Below are 17,062 nucleotides of genomic sequence, written 5' to 3'. Positions count from 1 at the left end.
TGGTTTTCTTTGAGACTGTGGTCCCAGCTCTCTTCAGGTCATTGACCAGGTCCTGCCGTGTAGTTCTGGGCTGATCCCTCACCTTCCTCATGATCATTGATGCCCCACGAGGTGAGATCTTGCATGGAGCCCCAGACCAAGGGTGATTGACCGTCATCTTGAACTTCTTCCATTTTCTAATAATTGCGCCAACAGTTGTTGCCTTCTCACCAAGCTGCTTGCCTATTGTCCTGTAGCCCATCCCAGCCTTGTGCAGGTCTACAATTTTATCCCTGATGTCCTTACACAGCTCTCTGGTCTTGGCCATTGTGGAGAGGTTGGAGTCTGTTTGATTGAGTGTGTGGACAGGTGTCTTTTTTACAGGTAACGAGTTCAAACAGGTGCAGTTAATACAGGTAATGAGTGGAGAACAGGAGGGCTTCTTAAAGAAAAACTAACAGGTCTGTGAGAGCTGGAATTCTTACTGGTTGGTAGGTGATCAAATACTTATGTCATGCTATAAAATGCAAATTAATTACTTAAAAATCATACAATGTGATTTTCTGGATTTTTGTTAAAGTGTACCTATGATAAAAATTACAGACCTCTACATGCTTTGTATGTAGGAAAACCTGCAAAATCGGCAGTGTATCAAATACTTGTTCTCCCCACTGTATATTATGTAGAATGATGGTGGTACATCCAAGTTAGAATACAGAGGATAGTTATATTATGTAGAGTGATGGTGGTACATCCAAGTTAGAATACATATTTTAGTTATATTGTGTAGTGATGGTGGTACCTGTTTCTCGCCACCTTTCCACCACTCCTCAGCTGACATGGCTGCCGTCCGGCCCAAGGTGTCTGGGTACAGGTCTGCATGGAACTCCTGTCCTGACTGAATTAGATACACACAAAAACACAAACATACTCTAAAATGGAAGCCATAAAGGCTTGCTGCCTGTTGAGTGGTTGCTCATTCCATAACTTTATTTTCCTCAGTGACTACAAAATACACTATTGCCAAGTCCCCCCATCAGTTTAGAAAAAAGTACAGGGGAATAACTGTTGCCATGGCATCAAAATGACAGATCAATCTGCTGTTACAGTAGCATGAGAGATATTGGACCTTGCGGGGCACATGGTAGTTGATTGGCACGATGAAGCTGTCTGTCAGCTGCAGGACCCGCATGACCTCACAGGACAGGACATCCAACGCCAGCTTGGGTACCATGGCAACGCCTCGCGTTTGGGCGTCCGTCAGACAGTGGCTTACTGGAGAGAAAGACAGGAGGGAGTAGAGGATAGGCGTGGTGTGTGAGAGAGGGAATGGGAAAGGTAGGAGGACAGTATTGGAAAATGGGTTTTATTTTGGAAAATGAACAACCACTGATGATCTGTCCTTACCTTGGGAAAGGAATGGTTCACTGGCAGACACCTCGAAGCAGTCAATGACACTGTCACCCTATGGATGAGAGAAAGAAGCAGACAGGAGTGTATATAAAAGATTAAATGAGGCTAGCTGCCTTCATCCTCTCTGTTAAGGGAGACAACAAACTACGTCTTACCATCCCTGATACTATGAGGAGACCTGAGTCAGGGTCAAACAAAGGCATCAGAGTCCTGAGAATGGAGAACAGTTGGGGGAAGAGGGAGGAGAGAGAGGAGAGAGAGGAGAGAGAGGAGAGGGAGGAGAGAGGGAGAGAGAGGAGAGAGGGAGAGAGAGAGTAGAGGGAAGAGAGAGAGAGTAGGGGGGAGAGAGAGAGAGTAGAGGGGAGAGAGCGAGAGTAGAGGGAAGAGAGAGAGTAGAGGGGAGAGAGAGAGTAGAGGGGAGAGAGAGAGAGTAGAGAGGAGAGAGAGAGTAGAGGGGAGAGAGAGAGAGTAGAGGGGAAAGAGAGAGGAGAGGGGAGAGAGAGAGTAGAGGGGAGAGAGAGAGCGTAGAGGGGAGAGAGAGAATAGAGGGGAGAGAGAGAGAGTAGAGGGGAGAGAGAGAGAGTAGAGGGGAGAGAGAGAGTAGAGGGGAGAGAGAGAGTAGAGGGGAGAGAGAGAGTAGAGGGGAGAGAGAGAGAGTAGAGGGGAGAGAGAGTAGAGGGGAGAGAGAGAGAGAGAGGAGAGGGGAGAGAGAGAGGAGAGAGAGGAGAGGGGAGAGAGAGAGTAGAGGGGAGGGGAGAGAGAGGGGAGAGGGGAGAGAGAGAGGAGAGGGGAGAGAGAGAGGAGAGAGAGGGGAGAGAGAGGAGAGAGAGTAGAGAGGGGAGAGAGAGTAGAGATGAGAGAGAGAGTAGAGAAATGAGAGAGAGAGGAGAGAGAGAGTAGAGGGAGGAGAGAGAGGAAAGAGGAGAGAGAGGGAGGAGAGAGAGGAGAGAGAGGAGGGTTAACTTGCACTGCAGATATCCTACCTCAGCAATATTTTACTACATAATGAGAATACATTTGGCTATTTAGCTGGTCATTATAAAGAATAACAACATATCAATCAAAGCGAGCACAAAAACATTTCTGCCACTAAATTACAAATTGAGCCAAAAAATTAAATGCACACACACACACACAATCATGATTAATTCTTCAGCTGTATTGTAGACTAACAGGAATAGTTAGGAGAGATTCAAATAGATAGGGGAAAGTCCATGACAGTCAGACCACAGGGCTCTGGAGCCACAGTGTTACCACAACATACTACTATAACACAGGCCAGACTAAAGGAGAACCAGGGCCCAGCCTCCCCAGCTCCCCAGCCCCAGAACACAGGCCCAAATGAGGCTATGGTCACCTGCCTCCTCCCTCCCCTGGCATACTCTAAGCAGATTCATGGATAAAGGAGTTGTAGGAGCTTTCAGCTCAAAAGGGGAAAACAGGCTGTAGTGTACAAACAAACAGGAAACTATGGCCTAAATGTGCACACACACGCACACACACACACACACACACACACACACACACACACACACACACACACACACACACACACACACACACACACACAGAGATCAACCAGAGTGAGTGGTGATGTCATGTCAGGATCTATAAATATGGATATAATGACAGACTAGAGTAGACTGACTGTCCTCCCTGCTACCGCTGACTCTATAGGGACACGGAACTGTGCGTGTGTCTGTGTGTGTGTGTGTAACCCAAAGCACACAGCAGATAGACAGCCAGTGTTGAACTCTGAGAAGCTGAATAAGAACAAGGACATGCTGTACAGACTGACTTCTGGAAAAGTGTTGTGATTGGTCCTTTGTTTAAACCAAGGTGTTTTGGTCAGGTTGTTTCTGATGTAAGTGGAACTGACTAGGGGCCCCGCAACCCCCTATTTCCCTCTCCCTCTCTCTCCCACCCACCCTCCCTCTCACACTCACCTCTCTTTCTCTCACACTCCTGCAGATTGGACTGAACCCCTCCATCCCTCTTTCCCTCCCTCTACCCACCCCTCCACCTCAGCCCTGTGAAGTCAGTGAGGGGCGGCCACGCTTCGTTAGTGTCACTCTGTGTTCCCATGTCCAAGTCAGTCCACAGGGAGCCCCTCCATTCCCACACCCCCTTGTTCCTTCCACTCCTCCTCCTCTCTCTTTCTCTCTCTCTATTTCACTCCCTCAACTTCTCTCTCCCCTTTCTTTCTCTCCCTTTATTCCTCTCTCCCCTCATCTCTTCCTCTCCTCTTCTCTCTCTCTACTTCCCTCTAAACTATCACTACCTTACCCTCCTCTATGTCTCTAATAGGTCCAATACCAGTTCTGTCCCCAAATTGCCCTTTCTCTCATTCCCTTATCTCTGTATGGTTATCTTGTGTTTTCTCACACTATCCCAAAGGAGAAACTTTCACCAATCAAACAGCCAAATAATGGAGTTCTGGCTTTATCACAGATCATGGATTGTGTTTACTACAGTGGTCACGCTCCATAGCACCGGGACTGGAGTGCATTTTCCCACATAACTAAGCACACAGACGCACACGTACACGCACGCACACGCACACACGCACACACGCACACACGCACACACACACACACACACACACACACACACACACACACACACACACACACACACACACACACACACACACACACACACACACACACACCCAGACCAATGACTGTATATATGAATGAACAAAGCCATCAATCACGTGACACCATTCATATTTAAATAGGAATAAAGTTACTAGGCAACAGGATAGTTAATAAACAGTAACAGCAGCGTATGTGATGAGTCAAAAGAGTTAGTGCAAAAAGGGTCAATGCAGATAGTCTGGGTAGCTATTTAACAGTCTTATGGCTTGTGGGTCGAAGCTGTTCAGGGTCCTTTTGGTTACAGACTTGGTGCATCGGAACCACTTGCCGTGTGGTAGCAGACAGAACAGTCTGTGTCTGTGTTTGTGTGTGTGTGTGTGTGTGTGTGTGTGTGTGTGTGTGTGTGTGAGAGAGAGAGAGTATATGCATGTGTGTTTGACTGCACACCGTGTGTGTGCATGTGTGTGTGCATGGTACTCCTGTGGTGGTGCGCGGCGCGGTACTGCCACCCCAGATCAGACCTAAGACAGTAATCCAGAGGTAAGCCCCTTCTCAGCCTAACGTGGGGGGAGACACTTAAGCAGGGCAGCATGCTGCCAACACACACACACACACACCGTTACAAAATACATATCACTCGTGTTTTTCATACTATTTGAACTGGATGAACTTTGAGACATGGCATACTTCAACCTAACTGGATGTTGTGTTCATGTTGTGTTCACAGTGCTTTGACACATGGCATACTTCAACATTACATTCAAACATTAGGGAGAAAACTATGATTCACAAATGGATCTGTGATTCCAACTCAATGGCCAAAGAATTCCCCCACAGGAAAGTATGAGAGGGCTCACCAAGACAAATAAAGGAAGAGAGAGAGATGGTTTAGCAGGTGCTGGGCAATGAGCCACGGAGCACATTTTCACCACAACAGAAAGACCAATTCTGAGGCAAAAGGCATCTACTTCCATCACGGGCCTAATGTTTATCTTTCTGCACTACAATCACACACGCTCACAATCCCCCCCACCCCTCCCAAACACACACCACACACTATCCCCCTCACACAAACACACCACACACTCCCCCCTCCCCCCTCACACACAAGTTCAACAGATTCACTGGTGTTAGAGAAATCCCCATGGCTTCAGTCTGTCAGCAATGCTTCCAGTTTATCAGAGATGACAGAAAACAGAGGGAGAAAAGAGGAGAAAACCCTCTTCAGCTCATCACTCCTCCTGAGAGCTGGAACAACCTTACTACAGCCCTTCAAATGACCTTCCACACATGACAGGAAACTTCAGCACCACTAGATAGGACTACGTTATGTGTGGAGAGAGAGAGAGTTTGTGTGAGTGTGTGTGTGTGTGTGTGTGTGTGTGTGTGTGTGTGTGTGTGTGTGTGTGTGTGTTGGTACTGCAAATATGTGTGTGGTCATACTGCCAGTGAGTGTGTTTAGCCTCAGCCCAGATATATAGTGATATGATGTCTGCATTCTGATAGTACAGTAGATAGAGTCTGAATGAGGATAGTACAGTAGACAGTCTGAATGAGGATAGTACAGTAGACAGTCTGAATGAGGATAGTACAGTAGACAGTCTGAATGAGGATAGTACAGTAGACAGTCTGAATGAGGATAGTACAGTAGATATAGTGTGAATGAGGATAGTACAGTAGATAGAGTCTGAATGAGGATAGTACAGTAGACAGTCTGAATGAGGATAGTACAGTAGACAGTCTGAATGAGGATAGTACAGTAGACAGTCTGAATGAGGATAGTACAGTAGACAGTCTGAATGAGGATAGTACAGTAGACAGTCTGAATGAGGATAGTACAGTAGATATAGTGTGAATGAGGATAGTACAGTAGATATAGTCTGAATGAGGATAGTACAGTAGACAGTCTGAATGAGGATAGTACAGTAGACAGTCTGAATGAGGATAGTACAGTAGACAGTCTGAATGAGGATAGTACAGTAGACAGTCTGAATGAGGATAGTACAGTAGATATAGTGTGAATGAGGATAGTACAGTAGATATAGTGTGAATGAGGATAGTACAGTAGATAGAGTCTGAATGAGGATAGTACAGTAGACAGTCTGAATGAGGATAGTACAGTAGACAGTCTGAATGAGGATAGTACAGTAGACAGTCTGAATGAGGATAGTACAGTAGACAGTCTGAATGAGGATAGTACAGTAGACAGTCTGAATGAGGATAGTACAGTAGACAGTCTGAATGAGGATAGTACAGTAGACAGTCTGAATGAGGATAGTACAGTAGACACAGGTGAGGGCCATCAGCAGCTGTGATCTGAGGCAGATTTGGAGGGGAAAAAGAGACTATCTGAAAATGAACAGAAACTGGAGCGGACCCAACCGAAAGTACGCAGTCATGAACACAAACAACTATACAGTAAACACACACTCCCTGACATTTAGGCAAAAAATACTCAGGTGTTTATTTAAGCTGAGAGGTGATGTACACTGTGTGTGTGTGTGTGTGTGTGTGTGTGTGTGTGTGTGTTTGTGTGCCTTACACAGTACAGCATTATGTATAGTTAATTAACTTCAGAGATCCAGGATATAGGGCAGGCAGACAGGCAGTGAGGCAGGCAGGCAGGCAGTGAAGCAGGCAGGCAGGCAGTGAGGCAGGCAGACAGGCAGACAGACAGGAAGACAGACAGTGTTGACTGTAGTAGCCTGATAGATCAGTATCACTGAAAGGCACCTTTCACTACAGTTTGAGTCCTGCCCTGCACCGGCCCCCAGCCACAGGCCTCTTATCTGGAGCTGGAGCCACTGGGGTAAAGCCAGGCAGGTTGGGTTAGTGTGTAGTGTGTAGTGAATAGTGTGTAGTGTGTAGTGTATAGTGTGTTGTGAATAGTGTGTAGTGAGTAGTGTGTAGTGAGAAGTGAGTAGTGTGTAGTGAGTAGTGTGTAGTGGGTAGTGGGTAGTGAGTAGTGTGTAGTGAGTAGTGTGTAGTGGGTAGTGTGTAGTGAGAAGTGAGAAGTGAGTAGTGTGTAGTGAGTAGTGTGTAGTGGGTAGTGGGTAGTGAGTAGTGTGTAGTGAGTAGTGTGTAGTGGGTAGTGTGTAGTGAGAAGTGAGTAGTGTGTAGTGAGTAGTGTGTAGTGGGTAGTGGATAGTGAGTAGTGTGTAGTGAGTAGTGTGTAGTGGGTAGTGTGTACTCAGTGGGCCTGTCCAATGGACCATACAGTACAGGAATGGTCCAGAGGACACACTAGTCATTCAGTACACAGAGTACCATTGAACATACATAGGCCAAATACAAAGGTCATACAGGTCAGTCATAGAGTCATACAGAAAGTCAAGCCCTATGAGCTATCTACACTAAACACAAATATACATACAACGATTTTACTGAGTTATAGTTCATATAAGGAAATCAGTCAATTGAAATGAATTCATTAGGCCCTAATCTATGGATTTCACATGACTGGGCAGGGGCGCAGCCATGGGTGGACCTGGGTGGGCATAGGCCCACCCACTGGGGAGCCTGGCGCACCCACTGGGGAGCCAGGCCCAGCCGATCAGAATGAGTTTTTCCCCACAAAAGGGCTTTATTACAGACAGAAATACTCCTCAGTTTCATCAGCTGTCTGTCCGGGTGGCTGGTCTCAGATGATCCCGCAGGTGAAGAAGCTGGATGTGGAGGTCCTGGGCTGGCATGGTTACACGTGGTCTGCGGTTGTGAGGACGGTTGGACGCACTACCAAATTCTCTAAAACGACATTGGCGGTGGCTTATGGTAGAGAGGTAGAGAGGTTAAGGTGAACATTCAATTCTCTGGCAACAGCTCTGGTGGACATTCCTACAGTCAGCAGGCCAATTGCACGCTCCCTCAAAACTTGAGACATCTGTGGCATTATGTTGTGTGACAAAACTGCACATTTTCGAGTGGCCTTTTATTGTCCCCAGCACAAGGTGCACCAGTGTAATGATCATGCTGTTTAATCAGCTTCTTGATAATCCATCCACCTGACAGGTGTGGCATATCTTGGCAAAGGAGAAATGCTCACTAACAGGGATGTAAACAAATTTGTGCACAACATTTGAGAAAAATAAGCTTTTTGTGTGTATGGAACATTTCTGGGATCTTTTATTTCAGCTCATGAAACATGGGACCAACACTTTATATGTTATGTTTATATTTTTGTTCAGTATATAAGGCTGGACCCAATGTCATTCCTAGTGTTCTATGCTCATAGTGTGGGATAAAAACACAATCTCTATTCATCACTCAGCCTTCTAGCATCTTGTGATGTACCTTTCTGACCCTTTCACTAACTCATACAGCTTTTACATCTGTTTCTCTCTGTGCCCTCATGTATCTTCCTGTACCCCTCTCTTTCTCTCTCTTCCTCCCTGGTCTCTCTCGCTCTCCCTGTCCACCTCCCTCTCTCTCTTTCAGGGTATCGGGTTCCAGTCTATACCCAGTCTATCTCGGTGACTGGGTGAGGGTGAGGTATAGGAGTGCAATCGGTGAGGTGAAGAGACCTCTGAACTGTGACCTCTACAAACCACTTTATCACTTCATCTCCCCTCCGGTATCAACAGGCTCCAAATCTCACAGGACCCTTCTGTGTCTGCGTCTCTAATCACCCCCTATTCACCATGTAGTCAAAGCAGTGCTACTAGTGCAGTACATAAGGAATAGATAGGGTGCCATTTGAGATTTGTCCAGTGGGTCACAAAGACAATGTGGGAGCCACTGCAATAGGGTTAGTGTTGTGGGAGCCACTGCAGTGGGGTTAGGGTTGTGGGAGCCACTGCAGTGGGGTTAGGGTTGTGGGAGCCACTGTAGTGGGGTTAGGGTTGTGGGAGCCACTGCAGTGGGGTTAGGGTTGTGGGAGCCACTGCAGTGGGGTTAGGGTTGTGGGAGCCACTGCAGTGGGGTTAGGGTTGTGGGAGCCAATACGGGGGGAAAGTGTGAGAATCAGTGTTAAGGTCAACTATGACTGGAGTAAACCAGAGTAATCCAGCCATATCAAACTTCCCTCTCTAATAGGAGCATGATAGGAGTATGATAGGTGGAGGACTATGGTCAGGTGGATGATGGCTTTATGAGGACATTGAGGATACTAAGACAGTCAGGTTGGCTTTATGAGGACATTGAGGATACTAAGACAGTCAGGTTGGCTTTATGAGGACATTGAGGATACTAAGACAGTCAGGTTGGCTTTATGAGGACATTGAGGATACTAAGACAGTCAGGTTGGCTTTATAAGGACATTGAGGATACTAAGACAGTCAGGTTGGCTTTATGAGGACATTGAGGATACTAAGACAGTCAGGTTGGCTTTATGAGGACATTGAGGATACTAAGACAGTCAGGTTGGCTTTATGAGTGAGTGTCAGAGTTGTCCATGTCTGTGTGTGTCCCTCGTCGATAGTGGTAATCACAAAACAGATACTTACATGATGAATAGTAACACTATGAACACATAATTCCTATTATAAGTATGTTACTTCCATAAATGTGTTTATGGATGGGCAGATATTGACTTCCCTAGGTCTGAATTAGGACCAGCTTTTATCCCATATTAACAAGTTTTCTCCAGTCCCACGGACGGGCTATCAGGGTTATGACAGGTTATCTATTATCTGTTTTGGCTTGCCATGACAATGGTGGGATTTGAGGGAGAAATAATCCACAAGTGATTAAACAGGATTTTAGAATTTTTAAACAGAACAGCGACAGACCTGGCAACCCCACTCGGTTCCGGAATTTCAGGGTATGGCTTCCATTGTTCTGTGGTTACGGTTAAATTATGCTCAAGTTCTGCTCCACGGAGTAGGACCGAGTGAAATACAGTTTAATACACTGGCAGCCATTTAGAAAAAAGCCCACACTCCGTGGTGTGATGAGGATTTATGTATAAGTGCTTCTAATTAGCCTATTCGATGATGTCATGAAGCCAAACATTCTAAACAGTTCTTCTTTGGGTTTAGCAGTGTTGGAGAATTATGGTTCAAGAGATGTGAAAACATGAACCAGAATGGTCTGGAATGTTAAAAAAAGCTGTGAACACATGAACCAGAATAGTCTGGAATGTTAAAAAGAGTTGAGAAAACATGAACCAGTCAAGTCTAGAATGTTATAAACGTTACATAATATTGAGCTACTTCTTCCACCATTCTGAACGGGGTGTGGGCTTGTCCCTTAGGCTGTGGGGCGGCACAGACCCAGGGTCGCGTTCATGTTAAAAAGAGCTGTGAAAACATGAACGTGGCCCCCTTTTTTTGTTTTCTGTTGCAAAACAAACAAAAATATTTTTGCGTGCCCTAATGAACACAGCCCAGTTCTCATGGTTATTGTTGTGAGAGTAATACAGCTCTCTTCAAACACATCCATTCAGGGGCTTGTTAACGTGTCAGTGGTGGGGTTGTAATATCGACATGCTGTTTCCTTACATTCCACCACAAAGCCCTAAACCCTGGGTCACACACAGGCTAGGCAGGGCCTGACACCAAGGACAACGCTATCAACACTATCCCAACGCAGTATCCCAACCCAACAACTTCAACTAACACCAGTCTGGAGTTAACTAACGCTATTTTCACAAGGCAACAATGTAGTTCTCTAATACAGAAACAGTCAGGTGCCAAGGCTAGTATATCAGTAGTAGCATATCCTGGCTTTGTGGAGCTGAGGTAGCTGCCTAGCTGGATAGGAATACTCAGCCCTGCTAAAATCCCAGTGAAGTGTGTGTGTGTGTGTGTATGTGTGTGATAAGTCTGCCGCTACTCTCCTTCTACTCTGTAGCCAGTTCATTAGAAGGGAATTAGCAGTGATGCGTCACGTTCCTAAGCAGGGGAAGAAAGAGCAGGATTGTTGGCCTGGTGGAGGTGGAGAGGCCAGCTGTGGCAGCGTCTGAGTCCGGCTGACGAGGCCCTCAGATGGGGTGCCAAGCGGCCCGTCTCCCCCTCTCTTCTCCATGCTCCACCAGGCCCCGTTGGCCCTGTCGTCTGGCTCCTCAGACAGCAGCAGCACACGCAGGCTTTAATTAGACTGAGCACACGTTCCCATGTCAACAGGTTGGTGTGTGATGCAGCCCCTGTGCAGACACACACACCAATGACATACACAGACACGGACGCATGCACGCACACACACACACACACACACACACACAGACGACGCACACATAGGACCGATGGCGCACACACTCGCCGACTGATATACACAACCACTGATGGACACAGACAGAGGCATGCCAGCACACACACCATAACCTCAGGTACAGATGCCAACACAGACCCAGTGTACTGTCCTATTTAACATGTTTCTCCCTCTCCTTTTTATGATGTTTTCCTCAGAACTGGCTCCTCCATGTAAACCTGTCATCACTACCCCTGCCTTCAGACTGACACCATCACAGCACATTCTACTACAAACCCCTCTCTCACTGACGTCTATTACACAGAGAAGCTGTGTACGCCACATATCAACTGTCACCACAACGCCAAACATGCATAAAACATTATTCTTTATAGTATAATACGAGCTCAACCTTCACAATGTGAAAGCTCTAAAATATCACAACACTTCTCAGTACAACCCAGCACACTCCTCCTACCTCTGCCCGGCGGAGTGACCGCATCAGATGACAAAGGGTCTGGTTTAAACAACGTTGACCGCATCAGATGACAAAGGGTCTGGTTTAAACAACGTTGACCGCATCAGATGACAAAGGGCCTGGTTTAAACAACGTTGACCGCATCAGATGACAAAGGGTCTGGTTTAAACAACGTTGACCGCATCAGATGACAAAAGGTCTTGTTTAAACAACGTTGACCGCATCAGATGACAAAGGGTCTGGTTTAAACAACGTTGACCGCATCAGATGACAAAGGGCCTGGTTTAAACAACGTTGACCGCATCAGATGACAAAGGGCCTGGTTTAAACAACGTTGACCGCATCAGATGACAAAGGGCCTGGTTTAAACAACGTTGACCGCATCAGATGACAAAGGGCCTGGTTTAAACAACGTTGACCGCATCAGATGACAAAGGGCCTGGTTTAAACAACGTTGACCGCATCAGATGACAAAGGGCCTGGTTTAAACAACGTTGACCGCATCAGATGACAAAGGGCCTGGCTTAAACAACGTTGACCGCATCAGATGACAAAGGGCCTGGTTTAAACAAAATGGACCATTCTTTCCCCTCTTTGTATCGCATTTATCCCCATCCCTTTTATCTCCCTGTCCTTCCCTCTTCCCTACCTCACCCCTGTTAGTCTCTCTCTCCCTCCCTCAATCCCCTAGGCCTCTCTCCCAGACACACTCACACAGAGGGCAGACCTATAAACGTCTGGTTATCTGTGCCAGACTGCCTCCTAATCGTAAAGCCATAAAGCCATTTCACTGGCCATTAACAAACAGGGAGGATTCTCCTCTCCCCCTCAGCACTGAGCTGGCCTACAGTAGGGTAGGATGGACTGGCGAGCACCAGGGCTAGAGAGGGCTTGAAGTAGGGTAGGGTGGACTGGGGAGCACCAGGGCTGGGAGGGCCTGAAGTAGGGTAGGGTGGACTGGGGAGCACTAGGGCTGGGAGGGCCTGAAGTAGGGTAGGGTGGACTGGGGAGCACCAGGGCTGGGAGGGCCTGAAGTAGGGTAGGGTGGACTGGGGAGCACTAGGGCTGGGAGGGCCTGAAGTAGGGTAGGGTGGACTGGGGAGCACCAGGGCTGGGAGGGCCTGAAGTAGGGTAGGGTGGACTGGGGAGCACTAGGGCTGGGAGGGCCTGAAGTAGGGTAGGGTGGACTGGGGAGCACCAGGGCTGGGAGGGCCTGAAGTAGGGTAGGGTGGACTGGGGAGTACCAGGGCTAAGAGGGCCTGGGGTAGGTAAGGTTAGACTGGGGCGCACCAAGGCTGGGAGGGGTAGGGTAGGGTGGACTGGGGAGCACCAGGGCTGGGAGGGCCTGAAGTAGGGTAGGGTGGACTGGGGAGCACCAGGTCTGGGAGGGCATGGGAGGTTCAGGGGAGTGTGGGTGGGCATTTGGAGGTTCTGTGGGGGGATGGAAGAGATCATATCTAGCAGAGAGGAAAAGGCAGAGAAAGTTGAGCATCTCACAGATCACAGATGGGATCGAGAAGGCTACATGAGGGCATTAACCAAAATGTATGGCTGATCGTCTTTTACATAAGGGCAGTGTCTCTTGCATGTGTGTTTGTTTGTCATCAATGTGTGTGTGTGTGTGTGTCTGTGAGTGTGTGTGTCTGTGTGTCTGTTTGTGTGTCTGTGTGTATGTTTCAGTGTGTGTGTTGATGGTGGTGTTGTTTAGAGGGCAGCTCATGACCCCCAAAGGTCCCGGAAGAGAGGTGTTTCATGTTAACCCCCAGACAAGTGGATCCAGCCAGCATCAATGTGTGTGTGTTTCTGTGAGTGTTTGTTTGGTTGTGTGTCTGTACATGTGTGTGTGTGTGTGTCTGTGAGTATTGTGGTGGCAATGGGTGTCGTTTAGAAATAAGTTAATGACCTCTGCGAGCCCCGGAAGAGAGGTGTTTCATGTTAACCCCTAAACTACCCCAAACTACACCATCAAGGGTTAAAACAGACAGCATCAGGGGGCTGCAGCAGACATGACTGACAGGAGTTAAAGGACCTGTCACCAGAGCCTGGGAACCGCCGGACGGACAGACCAGAGAGGAGGAGAGAGAAGAGAGGGATGGATGGATGGAGGGGAGGAGAGGAGAGGGTGAGGGTCGAGACCGGAATGACCCCCTCCGCTGACAGGTCACGGAAGGTCACAGAGAGCTGACCTCTCGTCATGGCTACAAACACATGTACACATACACACACACGCACGCACCCAGACACACACACACACAAATGCACCATACTGACTTAATGATTCTGACTGTACTGGAGTTGGTAGTGCGGTTGATGAACCAGTGAAATGTATTTGCCTTGGGTTGGTGAGCTTCCAGTGAAATCCTCCCGTGTGGGTGTGTGTGTGTGTATGTATGTGTGTGTTTTAGGAACAATTTTTACAGAGGTGAAGTCACTAAGTCTAAGCTAAGATTTAAAACTCCGGAAAAACCATCCATACAAGCTACTGGCTTGGTCAGCTTTGCCAGTTTTCGCCCAATAAAATCAGCCTTCACAACATTCCACCAATAACAAAGATGATGAATGATTAATTAATTACCGTCCTAATAAATCACGGTCCAGCTAGCTAAACCGAGCATAGTCGCCCTCTAAACCGAGCGTGGTCGCCTCCTGACACTATTCAGTTTCAGGCCACTGACTGGACTGACGCCTGGAGCAATGACATCAGATGACCTGTGCCGGAACGTTCCCGTAACATTCTGTGAATGTTCCGTAAATGTTTCTGGAACGTTCCCGCTCTCTAGCTAGCATGGAGGCTTGTAATATATGTTCTGCCAGTGTTCCCGGAACACTGCTGCTCCCTACCTGGCATTGAGGACAGGGTTTTCAAGAGGTCCAGGCCAAATGGACCGGGCCCAGAGCCCAACTCAACCCAGTGTGTATTTGTCTAGAGAATTTCCTGAATGGGGAGCCAAGGGAAGGCTCTCTGGAAAAGGCTTGAGCCGTAAAAGCGAGGAATTTAATGAGACAAAACATTACCGTTTAGTGTTTGTTTTCCCCATAACTCTGAGTCTGTGTGTGTGTGTTTGGAGTGTCTGTGTGTGACAAATGAGAAAAGCGGATAGGGAAAGATAAATAAATAAAGAGAGAAACCTACAACCTTCATCCAACCTGACATTTTATTTTATTTTTACGGTTATGCTGTAAAAACAACTGTTATTGGGGAACTCAACAGAGCATCATTGTGCTGTGAGTAAGTGTTTCTCAGATGACTGATAACACAGTTTAGACACCACGGTATCATCTCTATCTTTAATCAGAGAGTTACCGATGACACTATACCACCATATCACTCTCTGTCTGTCTGTCTGTCTGTCTGTGGCCGTCTCTCCTAGCACAGTGTGTGTGTGTGTGTGTGTGGCTCTGCACGCGCTGCCACACGTCTCAGAGGGCCAAGGAATGTAGCACCCCCTCCTCACAAACCATCCTAAATCCACACACATACATACTTCCTTCCTTCCCCAGCTGGGACCTCTCAAGCTCTACCACCTTGTCTGTGCTCGTCCTCTCTAAAACAGTATCAGTTTCATGTCTCCCTCTACCTCACACACCACACACACACACACACACACACACACACACACAGACAGACAGACAACACTGAATAACACAGCACACTCACAGTGATCCAAAAAGTCATAAAACTACAAGTTCTCAGTCTCTCAACCAAGTGAAGAAATTCATGTTCATGTCATATCAATATCAATATGCTACCCTCACCCTTGTCCTCTCCCCAGCCCCAGTACTACCTCTAACCCCAGCCCCAGTACTACCTCTAACCCCAGCCCCAGTACTACCTCTAACCCCAGCCCCAGTACTACCTCTAACCCCCAGTACTACCTCTAACCCCAGCCCCAGTACTACCTCTAGTACTGGGGCTGGGGCTGGGGTTAGAGGTAGTACTGGGGCTGGGGTTAGAGGTAGTACTGGGGCTGGGGTTAGAGGAAGTACTGGGGCTGGGGTTAGAGGTAGTACTGGGGCTGGGGTTAGAGGTAGTACTGGGGCTGGGGGTTAGAGGTAGTACTGGGGGTTAGAGGTAGTACTGGGGCTAGAGGTAGTACTGGGGCTGGGGTTAGAGGTAGTACTGGGGCTGGGGTTAGAGGTAGTACTAGGGCTGGGGTTAGAGGTAGTACTGGGGGTTAGAGGTAGTACTGGGGCTGGGGTTAGAGGTAGTACTGGAACTGGGGTTAGAGGTAGTACTGGGGGTTAGAGGTAGTACTGGGGCTGGAGTTAGAGGTAGTACTGGGGCTGGGGTTAGAGGTAGTACTGGGGCTGGGGGTTAGAGGTAGTACTGGGGCTAGAGGTAGTACTGGGGCTGGGGTTAGAGGTAGTACTGGGGCTGGTGTTAGAGGTAGTACTGGGGGTTAGAGGTAGTACTGGGGCTGGGGTTAGAGGTAGTACTGGGGCTGGGGTTAGAGGTAGTACTGGGGGTTAGAGGTAGTACTGGGGCTAGAGGTAGTACTGGGGCTGGGGTTAGAGGTAGTACTGGGGTTAGAGGTAGTACTGGGGCTGGGGTTAGAGGTAGTACTGGGGGTTAGAGGTAGTACTGGGGCTGGGGGTTAGAGGTAGTACTGGGGCTGGGGTTAGAGGTAGTACTGGGGCTGGGGTTAGAGGTAGTACTGGGGCTGGGGTTAGAGGTAGTACTGGGGTTAGAGGTAGTACTGGGGCTGGGGTTAGAGGTAGTACTGGGGCTAGAGGTAGTACTGGGGCTGGGGGTTAGAGGTAGTACTGGGGCTGGTGTTAGAGGTAGTACTGGGGCTGGGGTTAGAGGTAGTACTGGGGCTGGGGTTAGAGGTAGTACTGGGGCTGGTGTTAGAGGTAGTACTGGGGCTGGGGTTAGAGGTAGTACTGGGGCTGGGGTTAGAGGTAGTACTGGGGGTTAGAGGTAGTACTGGGACTGGGGTTAGAGGTAGTACTGGGGCTGGGGCTAGAGGTAGTACTGGGACTGGGGTTAGAGGTAGTACTGGGGCTGGTGTTAGAGGTAGTACTGGGGCTGGGGTTAGAGGTAGTACTGGGGCTGGGGTTAGAGGTAGTACTGGGGCTGGGGTTAGAGGTAGTACTGGGGCTGGGGTTAGAGGTAGTACTGGGGCTGGGGTTAGAGGTAGTACTGGGGCTAGAGGTAGTACTGGGGCTGGTGTTAGAGGTAGTACTGGGGCTGGGGTTAGAGGTAGTACTGGGGCTGGGGCTAGAGGTAGTACTGGGACTGGGGTTAGAGGTAGTACTGGGGCTGGTGTTAGAGGTAGTACTGGGGCTGGGGTTAGAGGTAGTACTGGGGCTGGGGTTAGAGTTAGTACTGGGGCTGGGGTTAGAGGTAGTACTGGGGCTGGGGTTAGAGGTAGTACTGGGGCTGGGGTTAGAGGTAGTACTGGGGCTGGGGTTAGAGGTAGTACTGGGGCTGGGGTTAGAGGTAGTACTGGGGCTGGGGTTAGAG

At 48.3% G+C, this 17,062-nt stretch overlaps 1 protein-coding gene across 1 annotated transcript in view; it reads right to left on the bottom strand.

Annotated features, from left to right (window-relative positions):
* The window catches only part of LOC121551778 (coronin-7-like), a 248,257-nt gene that overhangs the window by 16,716 nt on the left and 214,479 nt on the right, over window positions 1–17,062 (bottom strand). The window contains exons 10-13 of the mRNA XM_045210923.1: window positions 1,548–1,602; window positions 1,387–1,444; window positions 1,109–1,254; window positions 782–877 (exon numbers count right to left, since the gene is read on the bottom strand). Coding sequence (XP_045066858.1) covers window positions 782–877; window positions 1,109–1,254; window positions 1,387–1,444; window positions 1,548–1,602 — 355 coding nt within the window. The remainder of the gene's footprint in view (window positions 1–781; window positions 878–1,108; window positions 1,255–1,386; window positions 1,445–1,547; window positions 1,603–17,062) is intronic.

The sequence above is a fragment of the Coregonus clupeaformis genome, chromosome 35 (genome assembly GCF_020615455.1).
Source record: "Coregonus clupeaformis isolate EN_2021a chromosome 35, ASM2061545v1, whole genome shotgun sequence".
Taxonomy (NCBI): Eukaryota; Metazoa; Chordata; class Actinopteri; order Salmoniformes; family Salmonidae; genus Coregonus; species Coregonus clupeaformis.
The sequence above is the reverse complement of the archived record's forward strand: the minus strand, read 5'-3'. Positions and strand labels throughout refer to the sequence as shown.